The 24,868-nt window shown below is 40.3% G+C and overlaps 1 protein-coding gene across 1 annotated transcript in view; it reads left to right on the top strand.

Moving 5' to 3' along the window:
• Positions 1–272: 272 nt before the first annotated feature.
• Positions 273–24,868, top strand: part of COL25A1 (collagen type XXV alpha 1 chain) — a 422,316-nt gene continuing 397,720 nt past the window's right edge. The window contains exons 1-2 of the mRNA XM_084626922.1: positions 273–835; positions 1,775–1,844. Of these exons, the coding sequence (XP_084483048.1) occupies positions 521–835; positions 1,775–1,844 (385 nt within the window). The 5' untranslated portion in view covers positions 273–520. The remainder of the gene's footprint in view (positions 836–1,774; positions 1,845–24,868) is intronic.

Genomic DNA, 24,868 nt, shown 5'->3' with positions numbered 1-24,868 from the left:
CGCGTCTTAGGGGGCGAGCCAGGTGGAGGGGAGAAGGGGAAGCAACAAGTCCGCCCGCTCCATCTCCCGGAGGGCGCCCCGTTACACCGCCCCCCCCCATCTCCTCCCCGTGCACCTGAAATCTCGCTGACAAGTGGCAGGCGTTTGCAGGCGCCGCTCTTGGGATACTTCGCAAAGGTTTTTCTCCAGGCGGGTGGGGAGCCTGAGACACTTCCCCCCCCCCCAAAAAAAAACCCACCCCACCCCGCTGCTTTGTTTTTGCCCGGCAGGTTTTTTTTGGGTCTCGCCCTCTCTCCCGCTGGATGGTTGGTTTTTGATCCCTCCCGGGGTGCCTTGATGAGGTTGCCAATGAAGGCTTTGCTGCGTGCTCTCTCCTTGCATTGAAAGCGTGTAACCCATTTCTGGGCTCTTGCTTTATTTTTTCAGCTGTTTTTTGCCTCTGTAAACTAGTTGCCCCCACCGGGGGGAAGGGGAAGGGGGAGGGCGAGGAAAAGCTGCTACATCTGCAGGGTGGAAAAGCATGTTGGGGAAAAGCCAAGAAGCCAAAGGGCAGGATGGCAACGGGGAGCCGAGCTGCCTTGGGGGACAGCGCTGCTGCCCTAGCTGGACTCTGCCCTCCAGTTCGCTGCTGGCTGCTTTCCTGTCAGTGGTGGCTGTAGCCTCCTGTGTGTATCTGGGGGTGAAGACCAGTGATCTACATGCGAGGGTCTCTGCCATCGAGAGCGCCCAAGGGGACTTCTCTGCTGCTGCTGCTTCTTACCAGCTGCTGCCCGGCTTCTCCCTGGATCAGCTAAATTCAATGATGCAAGAAAAAGTGGAGCGACTTCTCGCTCAGGTGTGGAAGACTTGGTGTTGTCTGTGTGTCTGGACATGGGTGGGACTGGGAGGTCCTATGCAGGACCTTTAATTAGTCATTTCCAACATGAGTTTCTGCTTCATGGACGTGAGCAAACCTATTCCCCAGGATTTATGCTTGAAGTGAAAGTTGGGGTGGGGGTAGGTGAGTCGGGGGGGGGGGCATTCGTGGAAATGCACGAAAAAACATTGGGCACTTGCAGCAAAGAGAAATTGCCAAATGTTTGTATGGCAGAGAGTAGAGGGAGAGCTCAAGAGACAGGGACACTTGCCTGTGTTTAAAAGATAATATGATCTCGTGGAGATTAAGGGAAATCCCTTTATTGAATATTATTGATCCTAATAAAGGCTTTACTTGGGGTGGGTTGGATACATGAGTATCTAAAATTAAGGCTTGAAAAGAAGCCCCTGGATGTGGCTGTTTCAAAGGGCTCTCATAAGGATCTCTCTAGCCCGTTTGGAAGCAGTGTCTGAAATAACCCTGATAGAGTAGTTAACCTTCGTATATAATGTTGTTACTGACTCTTCTTTCACCCGAGGAACCCAAGTTTCTACATTTAATCCATATGCCCCAGATGCTATGTGTGTGTGTGTGGGGGGGGGGGGGGTGGTGGTGGTGGTGGGAAGAGGTAGTTTGTATGGATATGTAATACCACACATGAAAAGCTGCGATGGGTAGGTAGAAACTCTCTGTGTGTGTGCGTGAGTGAGAGAGAGAGAAAACTGCTCAAGTTGTGGTCGGGGTGTTTAGGTCACTGATACAGTTTGGATCAAGTCCAAGTAAAGAAGTCATCATTAGTTATGCAGTCTTTCAAATAGTTGTAAATCATAGTTTAACACATGCAAGTCTATAATCCTGGCTGTAATGGAGTGAGCTAATGCTTACCAAGTTGGCTAATGTTTCCCTTTCCCCCCACAGAAATCCTACGAGCATTTGGCAAAAATAAGAATAGCAAGAGAAGCACCTCCAGAGTGCAACTGCCCAGCAGGTAAACAGGAACAACTCTGAAATGTTTCCTTGGAGTCAGAGGATTTTGACTTTTTTTTTTTATCCTTTGTCTGTCAGCCATGCATGTAATAACAACAAATATTAAATATAACACGTGGGACACAGCTTTTAATAAACAACTGAGCTTTTGAGAGAGAGGATAAAGCCCGTAGTGTTACCCTGCTTCTATGGTGGGGTGGCATAAGATGAGAAAAAAATATTCATGAAAATGAAATTAGACCAGGGGATGCTTAAAAAGTGTAACCAAGCCTATGCATTAGCTTAATGAGAAGAAATATATTTCCTATATGCCTCTGGCTTTTTTGAAGAGGAGAATGCAATATGTTAAGTACATGCAGCTTTATCAGATTAAAAATAACTTTAGGGTTCCTTTTAAATCTGCCCTAGTGTACCTATGAACTTTTCAGTTATCTGGTTTTTTTTCTTCATCATGGATAATATGGTATTTTAGAAAGTGACGTTCTCATAATGGATATTATTTTAAGGAATGTGGACCCAATCCTGAAGTCCTTACTCAGGCAGTACTCCCAAGATCTTAAGTGAGAATGTAGTCTGAGTAAGGATTTCAGAGTTGAGTTCTGTTGTGGTCGGATCAGTTGCTTGTGGACCCAAACAGTAGTTTTATGGTCCTTTCTGTGTTGTGTTCTCTACTACTGGTCTGGTCTGGTGCTATTTTTTTTAGGTAACTGCTGAAGATTAATTTTATTTTATCTATTAGACTTCTGTTGACATATACAACAGAGCATTCTGACTTCTCAGAAATTACAAAGACAATGCTGGTGTTCAGTAGGTGCTGCAGGGACACTGGCACATACTGTGCGTGCTGAGGCACCAGGGATGTACAGTATGCTATATATGTATTGTGTTGAGAAAATTGGCTCTTTATTTAAAAGATGGGGATGTTGACATGCATAGAGAGATGGAATATACTGAGTCAATATTGGACATGGTGTGTTCTTGATAAATCATTTGTATGTCAGTAGGTTGTGAGACTGCAAAGTAGGTATTTAAGGAAGGAGCTCTTCTAGTTAAGGGATTAACTCATGACAAAGTCATCAATTTTAGGGGATTATTGAACCTCAGGGATGAAACTCCCTGTGACAGTTGGTATAGTATTTTCCTGGTAATGCAACTGATGATCCTTTTTTTACTATCCTATATAGAAACCTTAGCAACTAGCATGAAATGGGGCATATGAATGTTGGAATAGGACTTTTTACTCAACTCTTAGCTAGTTTTGGTAAGAAATATTATCAAATTGGGGGGTGTAGGGGGGGAAAGCAACAGTAATTTTATCAACCAAAAAAAATGAGTCATGCATACAGCTTGGATTTGATATTCCTAATGCTTAACTCTAGAAAGATTGATGTTCAAGATTTAGCACTAAAGAACAGTGTTATGCTTATACACAGAGATGTATCCATGATCCTGAAGCATCAAACAGTTTTCTCTTTTCGTGTTAACTCTTTTAAATTAATCTTGTCACTTTCCAACAATTCTCTTTTCAGGCTCAGAACATCCTCTGCCATTGTCTCATCTGGTGTTATGTGCTGCTTTACTTCCTTACTGCCACTAGAGCTCCACATAATACCAGTTTTTACCTAAATGTACTTTATTTTTATGCAATACATTCCATTAAATTGTACCAAACGGATTGCAAGCACTAGAATATTTTCAACAATCTTCACTAGAAGGCATGGCATAAATCAGATGGCATAAGTCAAAATACAGTATGTTGGGAAGCATGTTTCCTGTTGGGTAATGTAGATCTATCAGATTAGGATAATGAATATGAACTGGCAAAAATTATTTTACAAAGAGGACTAGCTGGTCAGAGGATTAGAAATAAGATACATAGCTTTTCACCTCTTTGTAACTATTTCAGTTTGGAGGCAGGTTTATAGTGATTGAAAGTTAGCACCATGTGATGGCTACATTTTGGACTATTTAAAATGACAAGGACTGAATAGACACAAAGGCAAAACAACTGTGCCTTAGAAACTGTAGAAGGTGCTTCTCCTAGTCAGGGTTGAAGCAGAGTAGGAAAGTGGGGGAGAGTAGTGTATTGCTGTTGCCCATGTGGTATTTGTTCTATGTATAAAGAAATATTTCTTCCCCCAGGCAGCCAATATATGATTAATTTTCAATTAGGAATGGTCTTTAACTCTCCATGAGGGGCTTTCTTTGGGGAATATAAATAAAACATTTCCATTACAAACCTGAAACACTCTATTCAGGGAAGTGTTTGGCTTAGCAGGAACGGAATCATGGAAGCTCAGTGGGCTTCTGTGGCCTGGTACCTGCGAAGCCTAATCCTGATTCAGAAGAGTAAATAGTGTCTTTACCATGACTGCACAATCCCAGTTTTGCTGTTCTGCTTAGTTCCCTCAATTCCTCACTAGGGCTACATAGTAGTAAGATATACGATCATTAGATCTGACTTCAAGGAGAACTTCACAGGACATGCAGAGGTGGTCCTTTAACACCAGTACTCTGGGAGTTAGACAGCTGCCAAGTGGCCACCAAGATAGTCTTCCAGCATTCTGTGTCTCAAAGAGAAATGAAGATTATTTAAAAGTAGGTTATATCATCCTCTATCAAAATGAGAGAGGGAAATTCAATCTGCAGAGAAAAAGGGTGAGAATCTGAGCTCTGATTTGTTGTTAAACTTCTGCAACTGGTGTAGATCTCGTTAGCTTGAGTTATTCATCCCCTTGTGGTTGTCTGTGATAGGAACTCACATGTTCAAAGGAAAATGGGTTTTGAATAGCTTGGACACTGAGGGAAGCCAGATTCTCAGCTTTCATAATCTGAAAGGCCATACTCGTGTGGATCCTTTTAGCCAAATGGGGGGTTTAATCTTCTCGTCTAGAATAAGTAGCGCTTTGTTTTCTCATCTAAAAACTGGACAGTTCCACTAAACATGTTTTTCTAATTATGCTTTTTTTATTAGCAAAAAGCTACACAATGAAAAGCTTGTTTAACATCAGGGACATTGTTTGATTTCAATTATGTGGGGCTAAAACCAGACACCGAAAACAGGTAAATTCAATAATGTTTACAGAATTTTCAAATGACAGTAGTAGGCATTCCGTCCCCTCACAAATCAGAACAATAAAGTTTGAAATCTAAATTCCTCTTTAATTACCTCAGACATAATGAGTGAGCCAGTTTAACCCTACACTTGCAACTAGTACTACAATAAAATTCTGGCAAGATGCCCTCCACCCAGGGGACTGGGAACAAATTGGGTTGCTAAACATTACTTTTCATGGGTTGTTTTGCCCTAGCAGGCAGTGGTGCTGGAGCTGGGGGTACTGCCGCACCCCCTTGCTTGAAGTAGTAATAACAAACACCAAATACATGGTTTCCATGATTTCCATTACCAGTACCCCCACTATAAACATTGTTCCAACATCCCTGCTAGCAGGACGCTTTTTTTTTTTTTTTTGCTTAGTTATAATCTATTTCCCAATTGTTAGGAATCTTTTAAAAAATCAGTATGTTGACGTGTAACACAATGCTCAGTCAACCTGTTGAACTCTTTGCCAGAGGATGCTGTCGTCATATTCCACAAAGCACTTAAGCCTGCATACCCTTACTCATGTTGAGTCATGCCTTACTGTATGGGTTGTCTTCCGTGAGACTACGTGAGGAGTAAGATGCTACTTGGCATATATAAGAGTGCCAGGGTATCGGTATAAGAGTATCAGAATCTGCCCCTAAATAGTATTAAGATACAGCATTACTGATTTAAGCGAAAGTAGGAATTGTCTGGTGGCACTTGTACAAGAAAGTAATCTGACACAAGAATAACACTGAATTAAAATGCTAAAAGTGTCTGTGGGAGAAAAAAGTTTTTTTTATGGTTAACCTCCACTTTCTGAGGGTTATTGGTCGATTGAAGGGATGCTGAAAAATGTAAAAACACAGGATGAGTCAGTCTTAACTAGGTACTGCAGCTCGGGTGTGATGGCTAAACATAGCAACATTACAAACAGCTTTTATATAACATAGTGGGTGAAATGCCATGCAGTTGTTTAATGTTCCTCTTACTTTTTAAAAATATCTTATTAGCCTTCAAAATGCAAGTGTGGTACACCCATTTCTGAGGCAGGTACAGTTTTTTTCTTTCATGCTGGAACAACATCAGCTTTTCCAAAATTGATCTTGCTATTTTTCGCCTGCAATTTTTTTAAGCTGTCTGATCTTTAAAAAATCAAACTGCAGCAAGTAGTAGGGTTATAATGCAATCATTAACCGTAAATGAACATCATAAAACACAAAAATCAAGGTAAATAGGAATTTTTTATATGAAATGTGTCATACATCCTTGTAAGTGCTAGATTGTACATTCCATATGCATGATGGTGAGCACTTACATGAGTGTCCCATACAGCAGGGATTAATTTGGCCCTATCCATTTTATTAAGAGTGTCCTTCAAAAGTCTTGGAGCTATCATTAAATCTTACTGCATGTGCTCAGTTTGGCCAGCAGTCACTGAAAAATATTTAAGTTAAACTTCCAAGAAAGACCTGAATAAATGTCATTTTTTACTTAGCCCTTGTTTTACGATATTGTACATATGAGACTTGGCTACACAGTCTAGTCCTGAATGTCTATGTACCCTATGTCTGTTTAATTCTGCACTGTCAAAAGGATGGACTATGTGGTAACATAACTGGTCTTTTCCATGTCTAACTTCTATTATATACAGCACTTGCATTATGTGTATTTATAGCTTAACTATAAAATGATTGTTTATTTTTCATTATTCTGTTTTTCTGGAACCGTTAGCTAAGTTTAATTACTTGAATCCCTGGGTAGCTGACAGAATCTCCAGTGGCCAAACCGAAGTTTAGTTTAGTTTTTTATTTTTCCTTTTTTGCATGAGAGGGTATCTTTTTAATGTTTTTTTTGTTCTTTTCCCCCTCATTTTCTCACATTTTCCCACCTTTGCCCTGTGCGTTCAGGTACCTGTAGCTTGAAATCATTTCCAGTCTCTAGACACCATAATAATTCTCAACCTCCTCTTTCTTCACTCTTCTGCCATCCACTGCTATTTTGTGCTGTTTCTGCAATCGTGTCACCTTGATTCACCATCCCAGTGTCAGAGATCCCCATGGGTTGGCATTAGAAGTGCCTCCCAGTTCACTGTGCTATTTGCTACAGTCAGGCTATCAGGTTTGCTCCTGTGGTGTTGTATATAAGTATGCTCAGTCTGTAGATGCAGCAATGTTGTAGGCCAGGTTTTTCAGGGATGTACAGTTCCAGTTTGTCCAACTCTGTTTATAATTTATAGTTCTTATTGTGAAAGAATTGTACTTTACAGATACTAATGTTCTTATATAACATATGCATCAGATTTATTGTGATACTGGTATGGGTGCATGAAACCAATGTATTTTCTTTGCATACCAGTGCTATTTTTGTTCTCCTGAAAGCCTAGGGTCTGTCTTAAGGTACAGTGCCAGCAGCTGAAGTGCGATATATAGTATAGGCAGAACAGCAGCACATTTCTAATTGTCAGTGTTCCATTAAGATTGTTTCCTGGAGTATTGCAAGTAATGAGGCTGAAAGAATAGAGGAAAAGTCCAATTTCAGAGATTAAAAGAATCCAGAAATTGACATCAGCAGGGTATGTATTCTTTATTACGACCACAATGAAGTAGTCCTACAGAAACTACAGAAGTAAAAATAAGGGGAGACGACTTAATGTTTGCAGGTTGGGGGAATCCTGAAGGAAAGTATGGAATGATAGGGAAAATTATTCTGATATTTTCTATATTATTTAAAAATCCAGCAGTGTGGTATCTTATTCCAGCGCCCAGAACTACTTATCTCCTTGATGGCTCTGCATCAGCTGTTTTGTGAATGCAATTCTCTTCATTAATGTTAATTTTTTCTGACAATGCTTTTATTTCCTCTTTTATACTTTCACTGATTCTTTGATTCCAGCTCCTCGGCACAGATGATCTTTGATGTGCAGTAGTATGCAACCTTCTGGGTAATCTGTTGTCACTTTTGGATGACTGCTTAAGGTTACTGTTTTCCCCCATAGTACACACAAATGATTTTATTGGCTAAGATGTGACCTTTTAAATCTCTTCGCTGTGGGGGGAATGTGTACAACGTGATGAATGAAACATAAGGATGATTAAAGGAAGGATGATTGACAACAGTATGCACCAAATTCATCTCATGTGTAACTCTATTGACTTCAGCGGTATTGCACCAAATGGTAATTTGGTACTATATGTTTTATTAATAAGGTCTTCAAAAGTCTTGGATTACATCTTACTGAACTTGCTCTGCTTTGCCAAACAAGTTTAGAAAAATATTTAACTTCAGCTTCCAAGAAAGGCCTGAATAGTTATTTAGTTGTCGTTTGACCCTTGTATTACACTTCGTATGATAAACAGAATCAAAACTTCTGTTTATGGTGATCTGCTTCTTTTCCACCTGAAGTCTTTACAGCTTGGATATGTTCAGTTTGGTTTAGTCAAAGTTCTACTGGACTTCTCTCCAGTTAAATGTTGGTACACTGAACTGATTGGTGCTACATTCTACTGACTATGTTGCTAAAACAGTGGCATTGCTATAGGATGCAGTAGTGCTCTTTCTGATTCCCTTCTAAATTGACTTGCCACAGCCAGCCAAGCTAGTTAGCTGCATGATTGAATGCTACAGTGATTTGCTGTTATGCTCAATACTGTAATAACCAGCTAGCTTTGGAAGACCGCTTGGCTGACCGTAGCCATTCTCTAAATGCCTTTTTAGGTCACCAGATAGAATAATAGAATTGCTCTGTTCAGGTTATTGAGCTTTTTGAACAATTTATTTTATTTTTAACGCATAGCTCTCTTACTCATAACACTAGTTACAGCCCTTTCAAGATTGCCAGTGTACAAAGGGATTTTTTTCCCCCTTAATCATTTCAGTTAATTACCCCGCTAGGTTTCCTAGAAGTCCTCAATAGAATGGCAATCTGATCGCCCACCTCATTTAGGAAGATGGTAAGGACAGGTAGAGTAATATGGGTCGGAAGAGCTCCTCTTTTCTCATAAAACTAAAGCTGCAGCAAACTGTTAGGGAAAAAAATGTACTCTAGTTAATGTGATCTTGTAGGCTTGCGTTCTGAAAGTTTGTAGCCTCCATCAAGTTTTCCTATTCGAATCAAAAGCAAAGTCCGAGAGCTGTGCCCACGGAAAGAGACAATTTGTGAGATTATGATAAAAATGAAAAGTAAACAGATGAACTGCCCATGCAAAACTTTCACTTGCCCACGCAGCTTGTATCTGCTTGTGCAGACTGGATGATTGTGTGTGTCTAGATGGGTCATTACGTGTACATGCAGTTGTAAGTTTTCTGTGTGCAGTATCTGTGGGTGCAATTTATACAACAAGTTTTGAAAATGTTGCCCAATCAGGGCCAGATTCTGCCACTCCCATTCATGTTCAGCAGTAGCTTACTATGGAATCAGTGGAACTACTCCCATAGCAAGCACTCACAAGGATGGCAGAATCAGGCTTGGAGTGATTACTGAACTCAGTGGAGATTTCTACAGGGTGCCTATGGAGTTCTTGGCAGCGCAGAGATGGCATACCTGCAAATAATCCCAGCGGTTTAAAGAAGGGCAGAACAGGGAGCAGTGCTAACCCATAGAAGCCAGGCAGAGTCTGCCCTAAGGCTTTTTTGTTTTGGTGATGGTGAAATTACAATGTCAGCAACTACAGTCATTCTTGGCATGCTCAATAGGTGTCTAAGGGGTTGTCTATACGGAGGCAGGAAAATTAATCTGAATTAATTTTAAAAAAAAATGAAGACAGATTGAGGCCCCCACACTCAAAATTAGGCCCTTATACTTCAAACAATCTTCTTTAAACATTAAGATTCCTACTCTGGATTTGGTTGTGGATTATCTTTCAGGTCATGTGTGCTGTACGTGTACATCTGAAGTCACAGTGGCCTAGTTTGGTTTCAGTGGAAGTTAGGAACCTAAATACCTTTCAAGATCTGGGCCAATGTGTCTCTAAATGGTTCATATTAAAAATAAATACACTTCCAGTAAACATGGGGAGGAAAAGGGTCTTTTGAAAAGGGACTCAGGGATCCCATTTTGAGAAACTGACCTTTAGCCCATGTGCTCCCCTCTGCTGTGAAATGGAACAAAAACTCTCAAATCCTCTGTGGAAGGCGTAGAACTGGGCCATGCAGGGGAGGAAGGAGTATCTACCTATTGGGTAGCCTCCTTCACCCCTCCATGGCCATAATGCACAAGCTCAGCTGAGGAGCAGTGAGCTAAAGAAGCTGAAAGGGATCAGAGAACAGCTGCTCTGAGAGGCATAGTTTCTTCTCAGAGCAGTATAATTCATCATACAACATTCAGTGTAAATTCTCAGAGCAGCATTAAGTCCATCTATGCAGTTTTTCATGTTGTATAATGCCCAGGGTAGGCTGAGAGCCAAACCATGGCAACATAGCAAGATAGCCTTGGAGGGAAAGCAGTGGACAGCCTGAAGTTGTTGGGGAATCCCACGTATAATCAGAGTGGTCTGCCCTACTATTTACTGTGGGCTGTGAATATTTGATTTATGCTATGAAATTATGGCCAAGGCCTCATACCCAGTTACTGTTTCAGTCTATTGGTCTCAGGAGGATGTTATGACAGACTGACTCTCAAGTGCTCCCTTTTCACTTGCTTTTACATAGGAAATGGAGTCTATAGCTTCATAAAATTGCCCCCCCTCTGAGATACTGAGGTGTCATTATGAATTACCGTTATAGGGGCCAATGGTACAAGTGCAATAACTAAAACGCACAGGAGGAAGAGGGCAGAGAATAAACAGATCATCTTCACCTGCATCACTCATGGCCCTAGGCTGCTCTGCCATTTGCAAGTTATGCTGTCTTTAACCAAAGTTCCATTTATTCCACCCTTCTGTTTATTCTTTCTGTTCTTTTCTATATATAGCAACGCAGAGGAAAAACAACAGGTCACACCAAATCCGCAAGTATATTTTAAAGGTTTAGCTCATAAGTGGGATTTTTTCCATAACCCAGGGAAACATTATTCATTCTCTGCATACTGTATTTAGCGATATTTTGGACAATATTGATTGATGCATTCAGCAGAAAACTGCTTTTAAAAGAAAATCTTATAAAATGAAGGGGGAGGAAAGTAGTTTTGAAACCGGAAGGATACTTTTAATTGCCAAGCGGCAAAATCTGCTCTGAGATATGTGACTCCCATCAGAGTGACGGACAGTTGTGCACACACGTGAGGGCAGAATGTTACCATATATTTTGGTGACTGGAAAGATAAATAAGCTGCTAACTTACATTGCAGAGGTGTAAGTTTTATTAGCTCATGTATGGATACAGGCTGCAAGAGTACTAGATCCATTTGAATACAGACTCAAGGCCAGATTCTGTAGTGCTCATTATGCCAACAGGACATGATGCAGGGTCTAGTTGGTGTAGGGCTCCTTGTGTATCAACGCTCTCTCTTGGGTCATTAGTGGGGTTTTGATTCAGGACCTTCAGTGCTAAAGTCAAAAGCCTCTATGACTAGAGCCACATGGGTAACTCCATTAGCTGGCAGCTATAGTAATCTCTTATCTTCAGGATAAAAGGATTAGCCACTAGAAGGCAGCGAAGACCTGCTCTCTTCCAGTACAGTTTATGCTTACACCTTTTATTCTATTTAAGTCCTTATACCAAACCCATCACCACAGAATGTGAGCACTTGTCCTCCTCTTTCCCCCGTGTACCTTCACAAAGGGGACAGAAAGGATAGTCTCGCTATGCTCCTGATCCAGTGTTCCCTGTTCTCCAGCCTGTGCCCCATGTGCACACGTACAAGAGAGTGAAATCATTATGATAAAGACCACTATATGTGTTGAAGAGTCCCCATGCTGCCAACTGGTTGTTCTCTGCAGGCATCAGGCTGTCCTCATTCAACGCTTGCCCTTCCAGCACCATACCAGAAGATGCTCCAGTGCTGTCAGTTCCATGGAAGGCTCAGTGGATGCTTTATGCCCAAGAATCTGCGCCAGCCTGTTGTAGGAAGACATGTTATACAGCTGATGGCTGTATGATGCATCTGCAGTTCCTGTTTATAAGAGCATGGCATGTTTGAAGTCTCTTCTTCTTTTGTATGGCTGGTGTAGAGCAGCAACTTATAAGTTTACCTCAAGTTGATCGCGCCAAATGGCTACATCAGGAGTAGCAGAATTTACTGCGGTAATGCCTCCTTCATATTTATAAATTGGGCAGTAAGTAGTGATATGTTCGATGGTCTGTCCTGGATGTGTCTAACCACACTCGCGCATCGGGGAGTCCTTGATTTTCCATTTGTGCATTAGATATCTGTATCTACCATGTTTGGTTCAAATTCGATTCAGAGTTGACCAAGATGACCTTGAAGGTCAAATCCAGGAACCTTCTGCATGGGATCTGGCGCAAGGTGCTTATTTTTTTAAGTCTTGTTTAGCCCAATCTGCTTTCCCAGCCTCCTTCTGATCATAGCCTGATTGCATGAGGCTAAATGAATGTTCTCAGAAAGGCATGCAGGACTTAAGACATTGCAAGGAAGAGGGGGGCAGTGTTGTCAAGGTCTTTGTGAAGAGGAAGACATCTGTTTTCCTGGATTTGCTGAGCTTTGCGGAATGTTGCAGCAGTTCGGTGTATCGGTGAGGGAGCGATGTTAGACAGGACAGGTAGCCATGATGTTGGAGTCCCGTGATGCACCACATCACTGTATTTAGCTGGGTATCCACAAGTTGTGTGTGGCTGCATCTGGTCCATACTGGTGCACAATATTCAGCTACTGAATATACAAGTGCTATTGCAGATGTTCGCAACACTGATGCTGATGCACCCCACGTTGTACCTGCTAGTTTCTGGATTATCTTGGCTCTCGTTTTTATCTTTGCAGCTACCTTCTCAAGATGACCATGGAAGGAGAGGGTGTGGTTGATTTTCACTCTGAAATATGTTGGAGTGTAATCATGCACATTTTTACCACAGAAATCTACTTTCAGTGTTTTTGGCACTCTTATTATCAAGATGAAATGCACTTACTGTTGTTTTTCCAGGGTTTGGTTTGAGCTTCCATTTCCGGAAATATTGTTCCATATTTTGGAGGTCCTAGAATCATAGAATATCAGGGTTGGAAGGGACCTCAGGAGGTCATCTAGATCAACCCCCTGCTCAAAGCAGGACCAATCCCTAACTAAATCATCTCAGTCAGGGCAGTGTCAAGCCTGACCTTAAAAACTTCTAAGGAAGGAGATTCCACCACCTCCCTAGGTTACGCATTCCAGTGTTTCACCACCCGCCTAGTGAAAAAGTTTTTCCTAATATCCAACCTAAACCTCCCCCACTGCAACTTGAGACCATTACTCATTCTGTCATCCGCTACCACTGAACAGTCTAGATCCATCCTCTTTGGAACCCCCTTTCAAGTAGTTGAAAGCAGCTATCAAATTCCCCCTCATTCTTCTCTTCTGCAGACTAAGCAATCCCTGTTCCCTCAGCTTCTCCTCATAACTCATGTGTTCCAGACCCCTAATCATTTTTGTTGCCCTCCGCTGGACGTTTTCCAATTTTTCCACATCCTTCTTATAGTGTAGGTCCTCAGAAGTGAACCAGTGTTTGCGGAGCCATTGACAATAGTTGTGTAGAGCTGGTGGTATTGTAATTGTACTGGCAATGCTTGTGCAACCCTGGAAGCGTTTCTGAATATGGAGATGAAGTGTTTTGCCAGCATTGCAGGCATCAAATCCGGGTACATTTCTCTTTTGTGTAGACTAGCCTTTAGGTCTGTAATTTCTGTGGATTTTGCTTTAGAACAGATTTATTTTCTTCCTGCCCATCAAAGAGTTATTTTAAACCCCAGAGCAAACAACACCTTAAAGTGAGCCTTCATTCTGCACTTTGGAGCAGCCGGTAAAGAGGCTTCATATAAACCATTATAGTTCCCTCTTCAAGAGGAACAAATACTTTCAAAAATAAACTGAGCAACAAGATACTTAAAGCAAGTGCAAAATCACTAGGTTTTATCTTTGAGTTGGTTTGGTGTATGTAGGATGTTGTTTTTATGTTTGTCGTAGACTCTAGACCATCTTAGAAAGTCAATAAAATAATTATATAATAAAACTGGCATCCCTGGTTCATTTTTACAATAAACTGGGGAAGAGAGTGTTCTGTAAAGTTCAGTTTTTCTCAAGAAGTTCAAGGGAGTAAATGATCAAAGGAGGCACTGTGGTTTACCTAGTAGTGGGAGCAAAGGACTTGGAAGTAGTAGTCCTGTATTCTAATATGGAACTGGCTCATTTGCGAGTTTAGGGGAGTCACTTACTCTTTCCGTGCCTCGGTTTCCCATCAATAAAATGGGGAGGATGATGATAATTATGGTTACAATTTTGTCATGGTAAAATTAGGCAAAATTTAGTGAACCGTCATGATAAAAATGTACAAAATCATGGTATGGTCATGGCAACAAAAATGTGCAGCAATTTAACAATAAAGTATTACAATGTAATGCGGAAGTATTGACACTGACCCACAGTTTGGGTGGCCTGCTGAGGTGAGTTGGGGGTGGAGGTGGCAGTGCATCCCTGAGCTCTGCTGCCTGGGGCTGAAGCTGAAGAACTTGCAGACATCTTAAAGTCAAGGAATCCATGACCTCCCTGACAAAATCTTATCTATGATAATTACCAGTATTTCTAAAGTGCTTTGAGATCTTCAGACGAAAATTCGCTATGTAAGTGCAATAATTACTCTTATTCTGCTAAATTATTAATAATTTACTGTTTGGGGAGGGGAGATCTTTTCTTTGATAAAATTAATTCCTCTCTCCTTTGCTGTGGTCTTCCAGCAACTCTTTGTGGAGAGGTCACATATCAGCATTGTTTCTTTTTGATTCCTAAGAGCGGCTAGAATTCTTAAAAGCACCATCACTGTCAATTCTGTGTGCATTTTAAAGAATTCTGCAATGAGATCTTGAATTATGCACACTTTGTTATTCCTGAAGATTACTGAACCATCACATATAAAAGATGATTTCAAGTGGATTGATTTGTAATCAAAGTAATCTTTTGGGAGGAAACCAATATGTTTCCTTCTAAATCGTAACCGTTTGCATCCCAGGTGCATTCTAAAAGGTTCCACCTGGTCTTCTATAGGGAATAAGATGGCATCAGTCCAACTGCTAGTGTCATATTTCTTGGTTAGAAAATTTATTTATGTATTGTACAGAACAAATCAACACAAAACTCACCATTGGACGTTAACAAAGAAGAAATATACTTGTATGCCCTTTTTAGACTGAGATTAATATAAATTTAATGGAAAGAGGGTTTTTTTTCTGCCTGTGATAATTGGATTTAAATATTTCAACAGATAAAATGTATTTGCAGTGCTTGGTTAGTCATTCTTGCTTGCAGTGTTCCAAAGAGATTTGATGGTTTCATATCTATATTTATTTTGTTTTTTCTTTCTGGAAAGTGGCTTTTTTTCATAATTTCTTCTCTGGAAGATTATTTAAGAAATAAATTCATAATAAAACAAAAGACACCAAAGAACATTATTCACTGGCTAACCCAGATGGATAATGGCAAGTTCAACTTATTCAAACAGAGAAATAAGGTATTATGCTAATATTAGTAAAATCCCAGGAATTAGACTGATGACAAGTTACAGTACATTCGTGCTAATAAGGACTTCACTTTTACAAAAAATAAGTGAAACTACCTTTAAAATAGAATTTTAATAGAGTGAAAATAATTGGGTCCAATCCTGCAAACATGTGCACATGTATAACTTTACACATGTGACTAGCCTCATGCCTTTCAATTGAAGTCAGCAGAATTACTCTGGATTTATATCAGTTTATATAAAAGCAGACTCTGGCCATATGTCAGTTTGGACATCTTATGCTTATGTGCAGACCCGAAACCAGCCCCGAAAGCCTATTTTAGCTCGAATATTATGAACATTTTTAAGATGGAAAAGAACTACCTAAGGTTAAATGGATATAACCTATATCCTTTTTCAATCCTTGGTCTAAAAACCAAAATCTTCATTTCTTTGCACACGGAAAGGTACAAGATTAGTTTCATAACACACTAATAATTCTATTAGTACTCAGATGCTGTCGGGACAGTGGTAATTGTTAAATGTATTCATGCTTATTGCAGGGCTGAGTATTCCCACTTTTGTGTTCAAAGTATGTGGGGCCTCTAAATATTGGTTATTTCCAAATGACTGAATTTAGTTATTAAAAAATCCTTCTCAACCTACAGATTTGTTCAAAGCATCAATTCTGGGATTTGAAAAAAAAAAGTATATACATGCGGGCCTTTATGATCTTTACCGTATCACTCTGATCAGCTTTTTGAGTGTCTTCCTCTCCCCCGCCCCCAAAACCAACTGGCTGTTTCATTTTTTTTCATATGTCCCTTCTGTTCAGCTCAGATGGTTGTTTGAACTTCAAGTACTATTTCACCCATTCCCCAGCCTCCAATACAGAGCTCCAAAAAAATCACTATTCGGTGAACTTAAATGTTCCCTCCCTTTCTTTGCTGAAACAGTGTTTTACAGGCTATCTTTTGCAGGTCTCTTTGTGTTCAGTGTTAACACGTTCCATTTGTGGTTGCTGGCAAGCTGGAGTGCTATGGGGGAAGCCTTCTCCTCCATTAGAGGAGGGATTGCTTCAGCAGAAACCAGGCTGAATGGTTCGAGACCCTGGTGAGTTGATAGGCTGTGAGGGGAATCCTGCTCTCAAAGGTGACATGACTGAACAGAACAGGCAAAAGACTGCTTTTGTAAACACAGATCAAGCCAGAGTAATATCAGCAAAAAGATGAGTAACACATAACTTGGGGCTCAACCAAGCCATCAGATCCTGGGTAAGGAACCCTCCCCTCAGGCATTCTCAGTCTCTCTAGCAACCCTTCCTATATCTTGTCCTCTGAACATCTAGGAAAGGAGAGCTGGAGTTAGCCTCTTGAAACCTGGCACCTACGTATTGTCATCTCCATACTGTGATTATGGCTGCAAAACAGGGCTTTGAGAGTGTGGCAAAATGAAGTGGGAAAAAAAAAGATATGGGTGTTCTTGGGGTTCCATCAGGGACAAGGGGCGTCCAGAAGTGAGCGAGGAAGGGTGACACTTCACTAAGTCACAGTTTCTGGAGTTGTGTTTTTCCTTGGTACACATATGAATCACTTGGAGGGACTTGCAAAAATAATAAAATAAAAATCTTTAATATATTAACAGGGACAGAGGCCCAGGTCCTCAAAGGTAACTTCCGTGGAAGTTAGGAGCCTAAATACCTTCGAGGATCTGGGCCATGTTGCCTATGTACCTATGGAGGGAAACAATGGGGAGTAAGCCACCCCTCCCCCTCATGCGGCATGTGCAGTTAAGAAAGGACTTGTGCTCCCACTACTTCTTCAGCAAGTGGCTTTGCAAGGAATGAGTGTGGCCATGCTTCCATCCTGCTGAGAGTGTGTGGTGTCCAGCAGAGTTAAGCTGGTACAGGAGTGGAGACGGATAATTTGCTCTGGCGACGAACTGTAGCAAAGTACTATTCCCTGGAGTAAGGGGGTCAGAAGGAAGGAATCCTGAATCTCATCCTGGGACAGCACAGTTACACACCCTGCCATATACAGGGCTTGTGGTAATACTGCTTTCCAGTGTTGTAAATACAGGGTCTCCTGCTACCTCCCCCTGTGCTGGGGGTGTTCCTCAAAGCCCCAGAGTGTCATCATATTTTGAACTGTGTTCATATCTCTTGAAGCCCCAAATTCTGATGGGAATTATAGCTGCTTGCTGGTTTTAATACCCAATAAAAACATACCAGCTTCCTATGCCTGAGATAGAGTTGCCAACTTTCTATTTGCAGAAAAGTGATCACCCCTGCCCTGCCCTGCTCCTTCTCCAAGGCCACACATCCACTCACTCCACCCCCACACTCCATCGCTCGCTCTCCCCATACCCTTGCTCACTTGCTCATTTTCACTGGGCTGGGGTGGGAGTAGGGGTGTGAGGGGGGGTGAGGGCTCTGTGTGGAGGTGTGGGCTCTGGGTGAGGCTGGAGATGAGGAGTTTGGGGTGCAAGAGAGAGCTCTGGGTTGGGGTGTAGGAGAAGGTGAGGGCTCTGGGATGGGGGTGCTGGTTCTGGGTTGGGGCCAGAAATGAGGGGTTCAGGGTGCGGGAGGGGGATCCAGGCTTGGGCAGGGGGTTGGGGCATGGGTGAGGGATGTAGGTTCCAGGTGGTGCTTACCAAAGGCGGCTCCCAGGAAGCAGTGACATCTCCCTTTGGCTCCAAGGCGGAGGCATGACCACGTGGCTCTGTGCACTGCACACGCCTGCAGGTGCCATCCCCTCAGCTCCCATTGGCCATGGTTCCTGGCCAGTGGGAGCTGCTGAGCTGGCCCTGGCCATTGTTCCACCTAGGAGCCAGAGGGAGATGCCAGCAGCTTCCTGGGTGGGAGTCGTGTGGAGCCGGGTCGGGAGCCTGCCTGCATCGCCATCTGGACAGGGTCCCTTTTTGACTGAGTGTTCTCGTTGAAAACCAGACACGTGACAACCCTAGCCTGAGGAAGGCTAGGTTTGACTCCTTCCACAGGCTGTTAACTTCACTCCTGACTTGATCGGATGACTCTCGCTCTTGCCTCTTGGACAGATCATACTGCCCCCACAGTGCTTCTACCCCTTGCGTGATGGGAAGCCAGGGATTAAACCCAAATCTTGAACTCTGATCCTGTGCATGGTTTCATGTTCTGTGAGCATTGGGCCGAGGAGGTTCCCAAGTTTCCTCCGTATGAGGGACATCAGTTTATATCGCTACTCCAGTAAGAGGGAATGCATTCCATCGGACATCATTATAAATGCATTCTTACCGCACGGATGCTGCTATGACATACAAAATGCTTGGCTTCTAAGAACGGCCCTATATAGCAGGGACACAGTATATTATCCTGCCATTAATCACACTTGAAGCTGAACTGTGTCTGTTTAACATAGTCAATTACTAATAATAGCTCTGGGATAGGGAATAATGAATCCATGATTATTCAGACTCTTTGGGAAAATTCATGATGGTATTAAAGAACACTTGTTTCCAGCTGAAGACAGATTTCCCCTCAAATCATCATCTTTCTTTCAGGCGCCTAAGCATGCTCTCTCTTTGACTGCATTCAGTGTTCTTTACACTGTGTTGCAGGACATTACAAAAGGGGTTACTCACATCTCTGCATTGCATTGTGTCCAGATACACTAATCTTTTTGTTAGGCCATGATTGGTCACCTCAGTCTAAACCCTATGGAACCTTTGAGCAAAAGTGGCTTGAGAGGGACTTTTTGTGACAGACAGGCATCAGTTCAAAGCCTGGGAAGAGGGGCTCATGTGGGTCGGGGGGTCCTTTCATGGCAAATGGACAGATGTTTTTCTCTACTTGGGATCATACAGAATATACAATGATTCGAGCACTTGCATCCCCACCATGTGATTTTTGCAAGGCTGCTTCATGATGGGAACATATACTTTTCATAGACTCAGCAGGGGGACATTTACTTGTTGCTACTGTTCCTTTCAGCCGCTTTGTTGGGAGGCTAAAATTACCCTTTTGTGAAGTGAAAAAGGGTTTTTAGTAGAACATCAGCATCCTAAAGACTGTCATTCTTTACATATGTATCTTCTGTGTAAAAACTAATTTTGTATTTGGAATACAATCAGAAAGGAAGGGTCAGACCAATAATTCCAAATCCTGTTGTTTGTGTTTTGGTATAATATAATTAACTGTCTCAGTTGTGTTTGCAAATAATAGGATAGAATCAAATGAGAATTTTTCATGTAGAAAGTTAATTATATGCTTATTATATAAAGAAAGAACGTACACCGGAGTAAATTAATGTTCTTAATCCTGCTGTACGTAATATAACTGATGTATTGCACAACAACAAGCTACTCTTGATGTTAATTGGCATTCATTAAAAGTGCTGCATTTGGTAATTCAGTCTGTTTTCTTTTTTAATTATGTCTGTACAAAATATGATTTTTAGACATCAGTCCTTTCAGGGGTCTAAAAATGCCTCTTGGTATAACTACAGGGGGCAAAGGATTGATTCTTCTTATTCTACTATCATCTGTAAACTGACTTAAAATAAGGTGAAATGGGACAAAAGCTGGGGAGGGTGCATACAATTGTTTGTTAATCCCCAAACAACACATTTTGTAAAATGAATGTATTTTTGTTTGTCTAGGTCATTTTTCACTGTAGTCCGTGACAATCTATATTTTGATGATAAACATGCTCTTAGAATATTTATTTTTGCAGTCACTGTATGGGGTGGGAATAAAATAATGTTAGAATCTTGCTGCTTTACTGGGCTGCCAACTACTAAATAACTTTATTGGAAATGATTGTTCGTAAATTTGGCATTGAGAAGTTTAGTGTAGAGCTTGAAGCATTGTTATTAGTTATAGTTCATCTGAAGTAATTTCTGTTTTCCTTCTGACCTTTTATTTCATTGATCTTTGGTTGCAGTAATTATGGTTTGGAAACCTGAAACCCAGCCAGACATACATTAACAGAATAGATTTTAACAATATTTATCTTACAGAAAATGAAGAATATAAAATAGAGAGATAATAGGTAGATATTGCTCCATCAGATAATTCTAAACACATACATGTAAAGTGATCTTTAGTCACCTGATTTAAATGGGACTCCCCGTGACTAAATATTACCCTGCTTTTATAAAGCATGCAGGATTGAGTCCTGAGCACAAAGAACTTATATATAAGGCTTGACAGCAATATGTCCCCTTGTCATGAAACAAGAAAAAGTCTTTACTTCAAATAAAAGGCCGCTGGAAATGTGCAGTGCCTCCTTGGTAAAAGTCCTATAAATATAAAAGAAGCCCTAATGTGTAAACTTCAAAAATATGTGTGTGTGATTTCAAATGATTATGTAAAAAGAATAATAATACAGTGTAAACAGAATTACATTTGTGAAACAAAATATTATTGCTTAAAATAAGTGACATTTCGGAACTCAGTTAAGTGAAGACTAGAGCTGGTCTGAAAATGCCCCCCCCCCATCCCCTTAAAAATTTAGACTTTCAGCAAAAGAGGTGGGTAGAAGGGTTTGTTAAAAAAAAATTTGTGGTCAAAACTGAAAGCTGCAAGCATTTTTCTCTGAAAATGAAAAAAAAAATAGTTTTCTGAGTTTTTGGCTTTCTGTCAAAAAATCAAAAAAATTTTGAGGAAAGGGGATACTTTATATATACACACACACACACTCACTCTCTCTCTCTCTTAATAGAAAACCCAATTTTCTGTCGGAAAAATGTTTGATGGAAGAATTTTGTTCAGCCCTAGTGCAAACCAAGGAAGATTCTGAGACTCTCCCATTCTATACAATATAGAGTCCATTAAGTAATGCTAACGTAGATACCATTGCCCTCCATTCTGAGATCTTGCCCTTTGCCATTGTGGAGAGTGGAAAGATTCGGTCCTACCTCCTGCAAAGCATCTCTCTTCCTATCTAAGATAAACAAGCCTCATAATTTTAATCATCATTCTCTCCCCCTATATAATGCCTCTTGTCATTTTACATTTTAGCCAAATTTATTGCCCTCTGATTGCATCAATCATAAAATTGTTACTATGCAGAGAAGCATCAATATACTGATAAATAAAATATTTAGGATAAAATATAGTCCTCACAGGACATCAGTGTGGTATATTTTGCAGGGGGGGGGGGGAAATGTAATAGCAGGTAACAAATAAAAAAACTATAAAAATTCTTTGAATGCTATTAGTAGTTTCTCTGAGGTTATTTTCTTCCACTATTTTCAGTAAATTCAGCATCCATTTTATCCAAGATGTTTATCTTTATGTGGGTAAAAGGAAAACAACTTCCTGCAAACTCCAAACCCTGTATACGAGCAGGATAAAGCAAAGCAAAAACCAATACAGGCCTCAATCCTGCACTATTGGAATCAACAGGAATTTTCCCATTGCCTTGAATGGGAATGGCACTGAGCCTTGATTCTTTAAATAATAAAGATTTTTTTATTATCCCATAAAAGGGGCTGTAATTCTGGAAAAAATTCTGGGCCAGATTCATTGCTCCAGCTGCTTTGAGTCGATCCAACAAAGCAAAACATCCATAAGCTAGGCTGGCTAGTGAGCCAGGTTTATGGCTGTTTTATGTCACTGGAGCAGCGGAAAGCAGTCCTGGTGAATCTGGCCCACTATTCTTAAATCTTTTAAAACTATACTCTGGCATGCTTCCCATGTTCAATATTTTTTACTGTCCTGGACTGTATATTTTGTTGACAATATACAAGATATGGGCTGGACTTCAAATGTGTTATGACTCAGTGCAGAAGCAAATTTAAAATATTCAAAAATACCTCCGTTAGGGCTGTTAACTCATGCAATTAACTCAAAGTAATCATGATTAAAAAAATTAATCACAATTAATCGCACTATTAAACAATAGACTACTAATTGAAAGTTATTAAATATTTTGGATGTTTTTCTAAATTTTCAAAAATATTTATTTCATTTACAAGACAAACTACAAAGTGTACAGTGCTCACTTTTTTATTATTTTTATTTCAAAGACTTGCACTGTAAAAATGATAAAAGAAATAGTATTTTTCAATTCACCTCATACAAGTACTGTAGTGCAATCTCTTTATCATAGAAGTGCACCTTACAAATGTAGATTTTGTTTGTTTGTTACATAACTGCACTCAAAAACAAAACAATATAAAACTTTAGAGCCTACAAGTCCACTCAGTCCTACTTCTTGTTCAGTCAATCGCTAAGACGAACAAGTTTGTTTACATTTATGGGAGATAATGCTGCCAGATTCTTATTTACAATGTCACCTGAAAGTGAGAACAGGTGTTTGTATGGCACTTTCGAAGCTGGTATTGCAAGGAATTTAAATGACAGCTATGCTAAACAGTCGTATGCCCCTTCATGCTTTGGCCACCATTTTGGAGGACATACTTCCATGCTGATTACATTAGTTAAAAAAAGAATACATTAATTAAATTTGTGACTGAAAATTGCATGTCTCCTGTCCTGTGTTTTACCCGCATTCTGACATATATTTCATTTTGTAGCGGTCTCTGAGGATGACGACCCAGCATGTTGTTTGTTTTAAGAACACTTTCACTGCAGATTTGACAAAATGCAAAGAAGGTACTAATCTGAGATTTCTAAAGATAGCTACAGCACTCGACTCAAGGTCTAAGAATCTGAAGAGCCTTCCTTGTGCTTTTTAGCTAGAGAATTTAATTATTCAATGTGCAGTTATAGCCAGAAAAACGACCCTTTGAAAAAAATGATTTGTGTGTGTGGGGTCAATATTTATTCTCCTCGTGTCCTCATAAACGTGTTCAGTTTCCAAATCAAAAGATGACTTTTCTCTTTGCCAGCACTGTGACCACAACCTATTTATTTGAGAATCAAGCTGTGTTTTGTTGTCTTTTCACAAGCATCATCATTAATGACAAAGATTCTGCAGTAGTGTTTATGGTGTACAAGGCAGAAGAGCATGCAGCTTGCACTTGTCTAGCTGTACTGGATCTGCAGGGCCAACAAAAGTAAAAATGAAATTAAAGTAAATTTAAGTTGATAAGATGTGGGGACATACAGAAAAAAGATATCTTGTGTAATAAGGTACCACTTTTATGTGGCTCTTTTTCTGACCAGAATAATAATTTTTGGCCTGCATTTTCAAAGAAGGAAAGTTAGATTCCCAAAAAGCAGTGTTCATATTTACCATGATTGCTTGTGCTAACTGGGCGAGTGCATATGCAAATTATGTGTTAAGTGGCTGAATGTTACCTGCATTGCAAGCACAATTGTGCATTTATTATTTGCATGTATATTTGTGCTTCTTTCTTTTGAATATTTGGCCATCATATTTTACCGTTTCATGTATAGTAAAAACAGTGCTTCAGTTGTCATTTCCAGACTGTTTTCCTCTGTCTCCCATTAGTCTTGAATCAAATTTTTCAATTGTCTTATTCATGGAACAAAAATAACCTGGATCACAGCTCATTTATTGTGGTGTCCGCCAAAGTTTTATTCCTGAAGTAAATAGAAATTTGGTAGGTCAGGTTTGCATGACCCTTTCTTGTCCCCATAGTATTCTTAACATCTTGAAAACACCTACACTTGTAATTTTATACTGTGACGAATATTACAAATGCACTTCGGGAAGATGGTTGATTCTCATAAACAAATGATGACAAGTGAATAATTTACATTCAGATGTTGTATTACAGTATTCAGAGATGTGTGGAATAACTTTCAAATAAAAAAAAATCAACAACATATGCAAGTTACTTGGGAGAGTGAGAGTTAAAGAAATATTTGCTTAGAGAGCAACTCTTGTCCTAAAATAATTAATGGTTCTCTCTGTCATGTGCTTCAGAATGAGAAGTAAAATGACACACTCTAAATAAATATCTTTATTAAATGGATATTAATTATATGCCACATCCCCACCAGGAGATTAAACTGTTTGCTCAATGAGAAAATCATTTAGCTGCCTGCTGCTACTTCATCTGTTGCTTCAGCAGGTGAGCAAGTGGCACTAGTTTTGATTTCCTTGTGGATCTTGGTGGAGTCCCAACATTTTGTCTTTCAAAAACTCTTCCTTGGCAGAGTTTCTCTGTTCGTTAAACCACCTAATCCTGGTCCTAATAAAAGTAAGAGTCAGTGGCCTGCCTCCTAATTTGTGGCAGATGTCGTTACTTCCAAATCCCAGCTACTCACTGATTAGCCACAGGGATATACAGTAATTACTGTGGTGTCTACATTGGACTCATTATTAACAACTGCTAAATATTTAATTGCAGAACTGAAAGGGGGACCCTGCTGATAATATAGCCTACTTTTTTTTCATAACTCATCTAGCCAGGGTTTAAATGTGTGTGTAAAATAAATTTTCTGAGTGG

The sequence above is a fragment of the Lepidochelys olivacea genome, assembly GCF_965140295.1.
Source record: "Lepidochelys olivacea isolate rLepOli2 genome assembly, chromosome: 4".
Classification (NCBI taxonomy): Eukaryota; Metazoa; Chordata; order Testudines; family Cheloniidae; genus Lepidochelys; species Lepidochelys olivacea.
The sequence above is the reverse complement of the archived record's forward strand: the minus strand, read 5'-3'. Positions and strand labels throughout refer to the sequence as shown.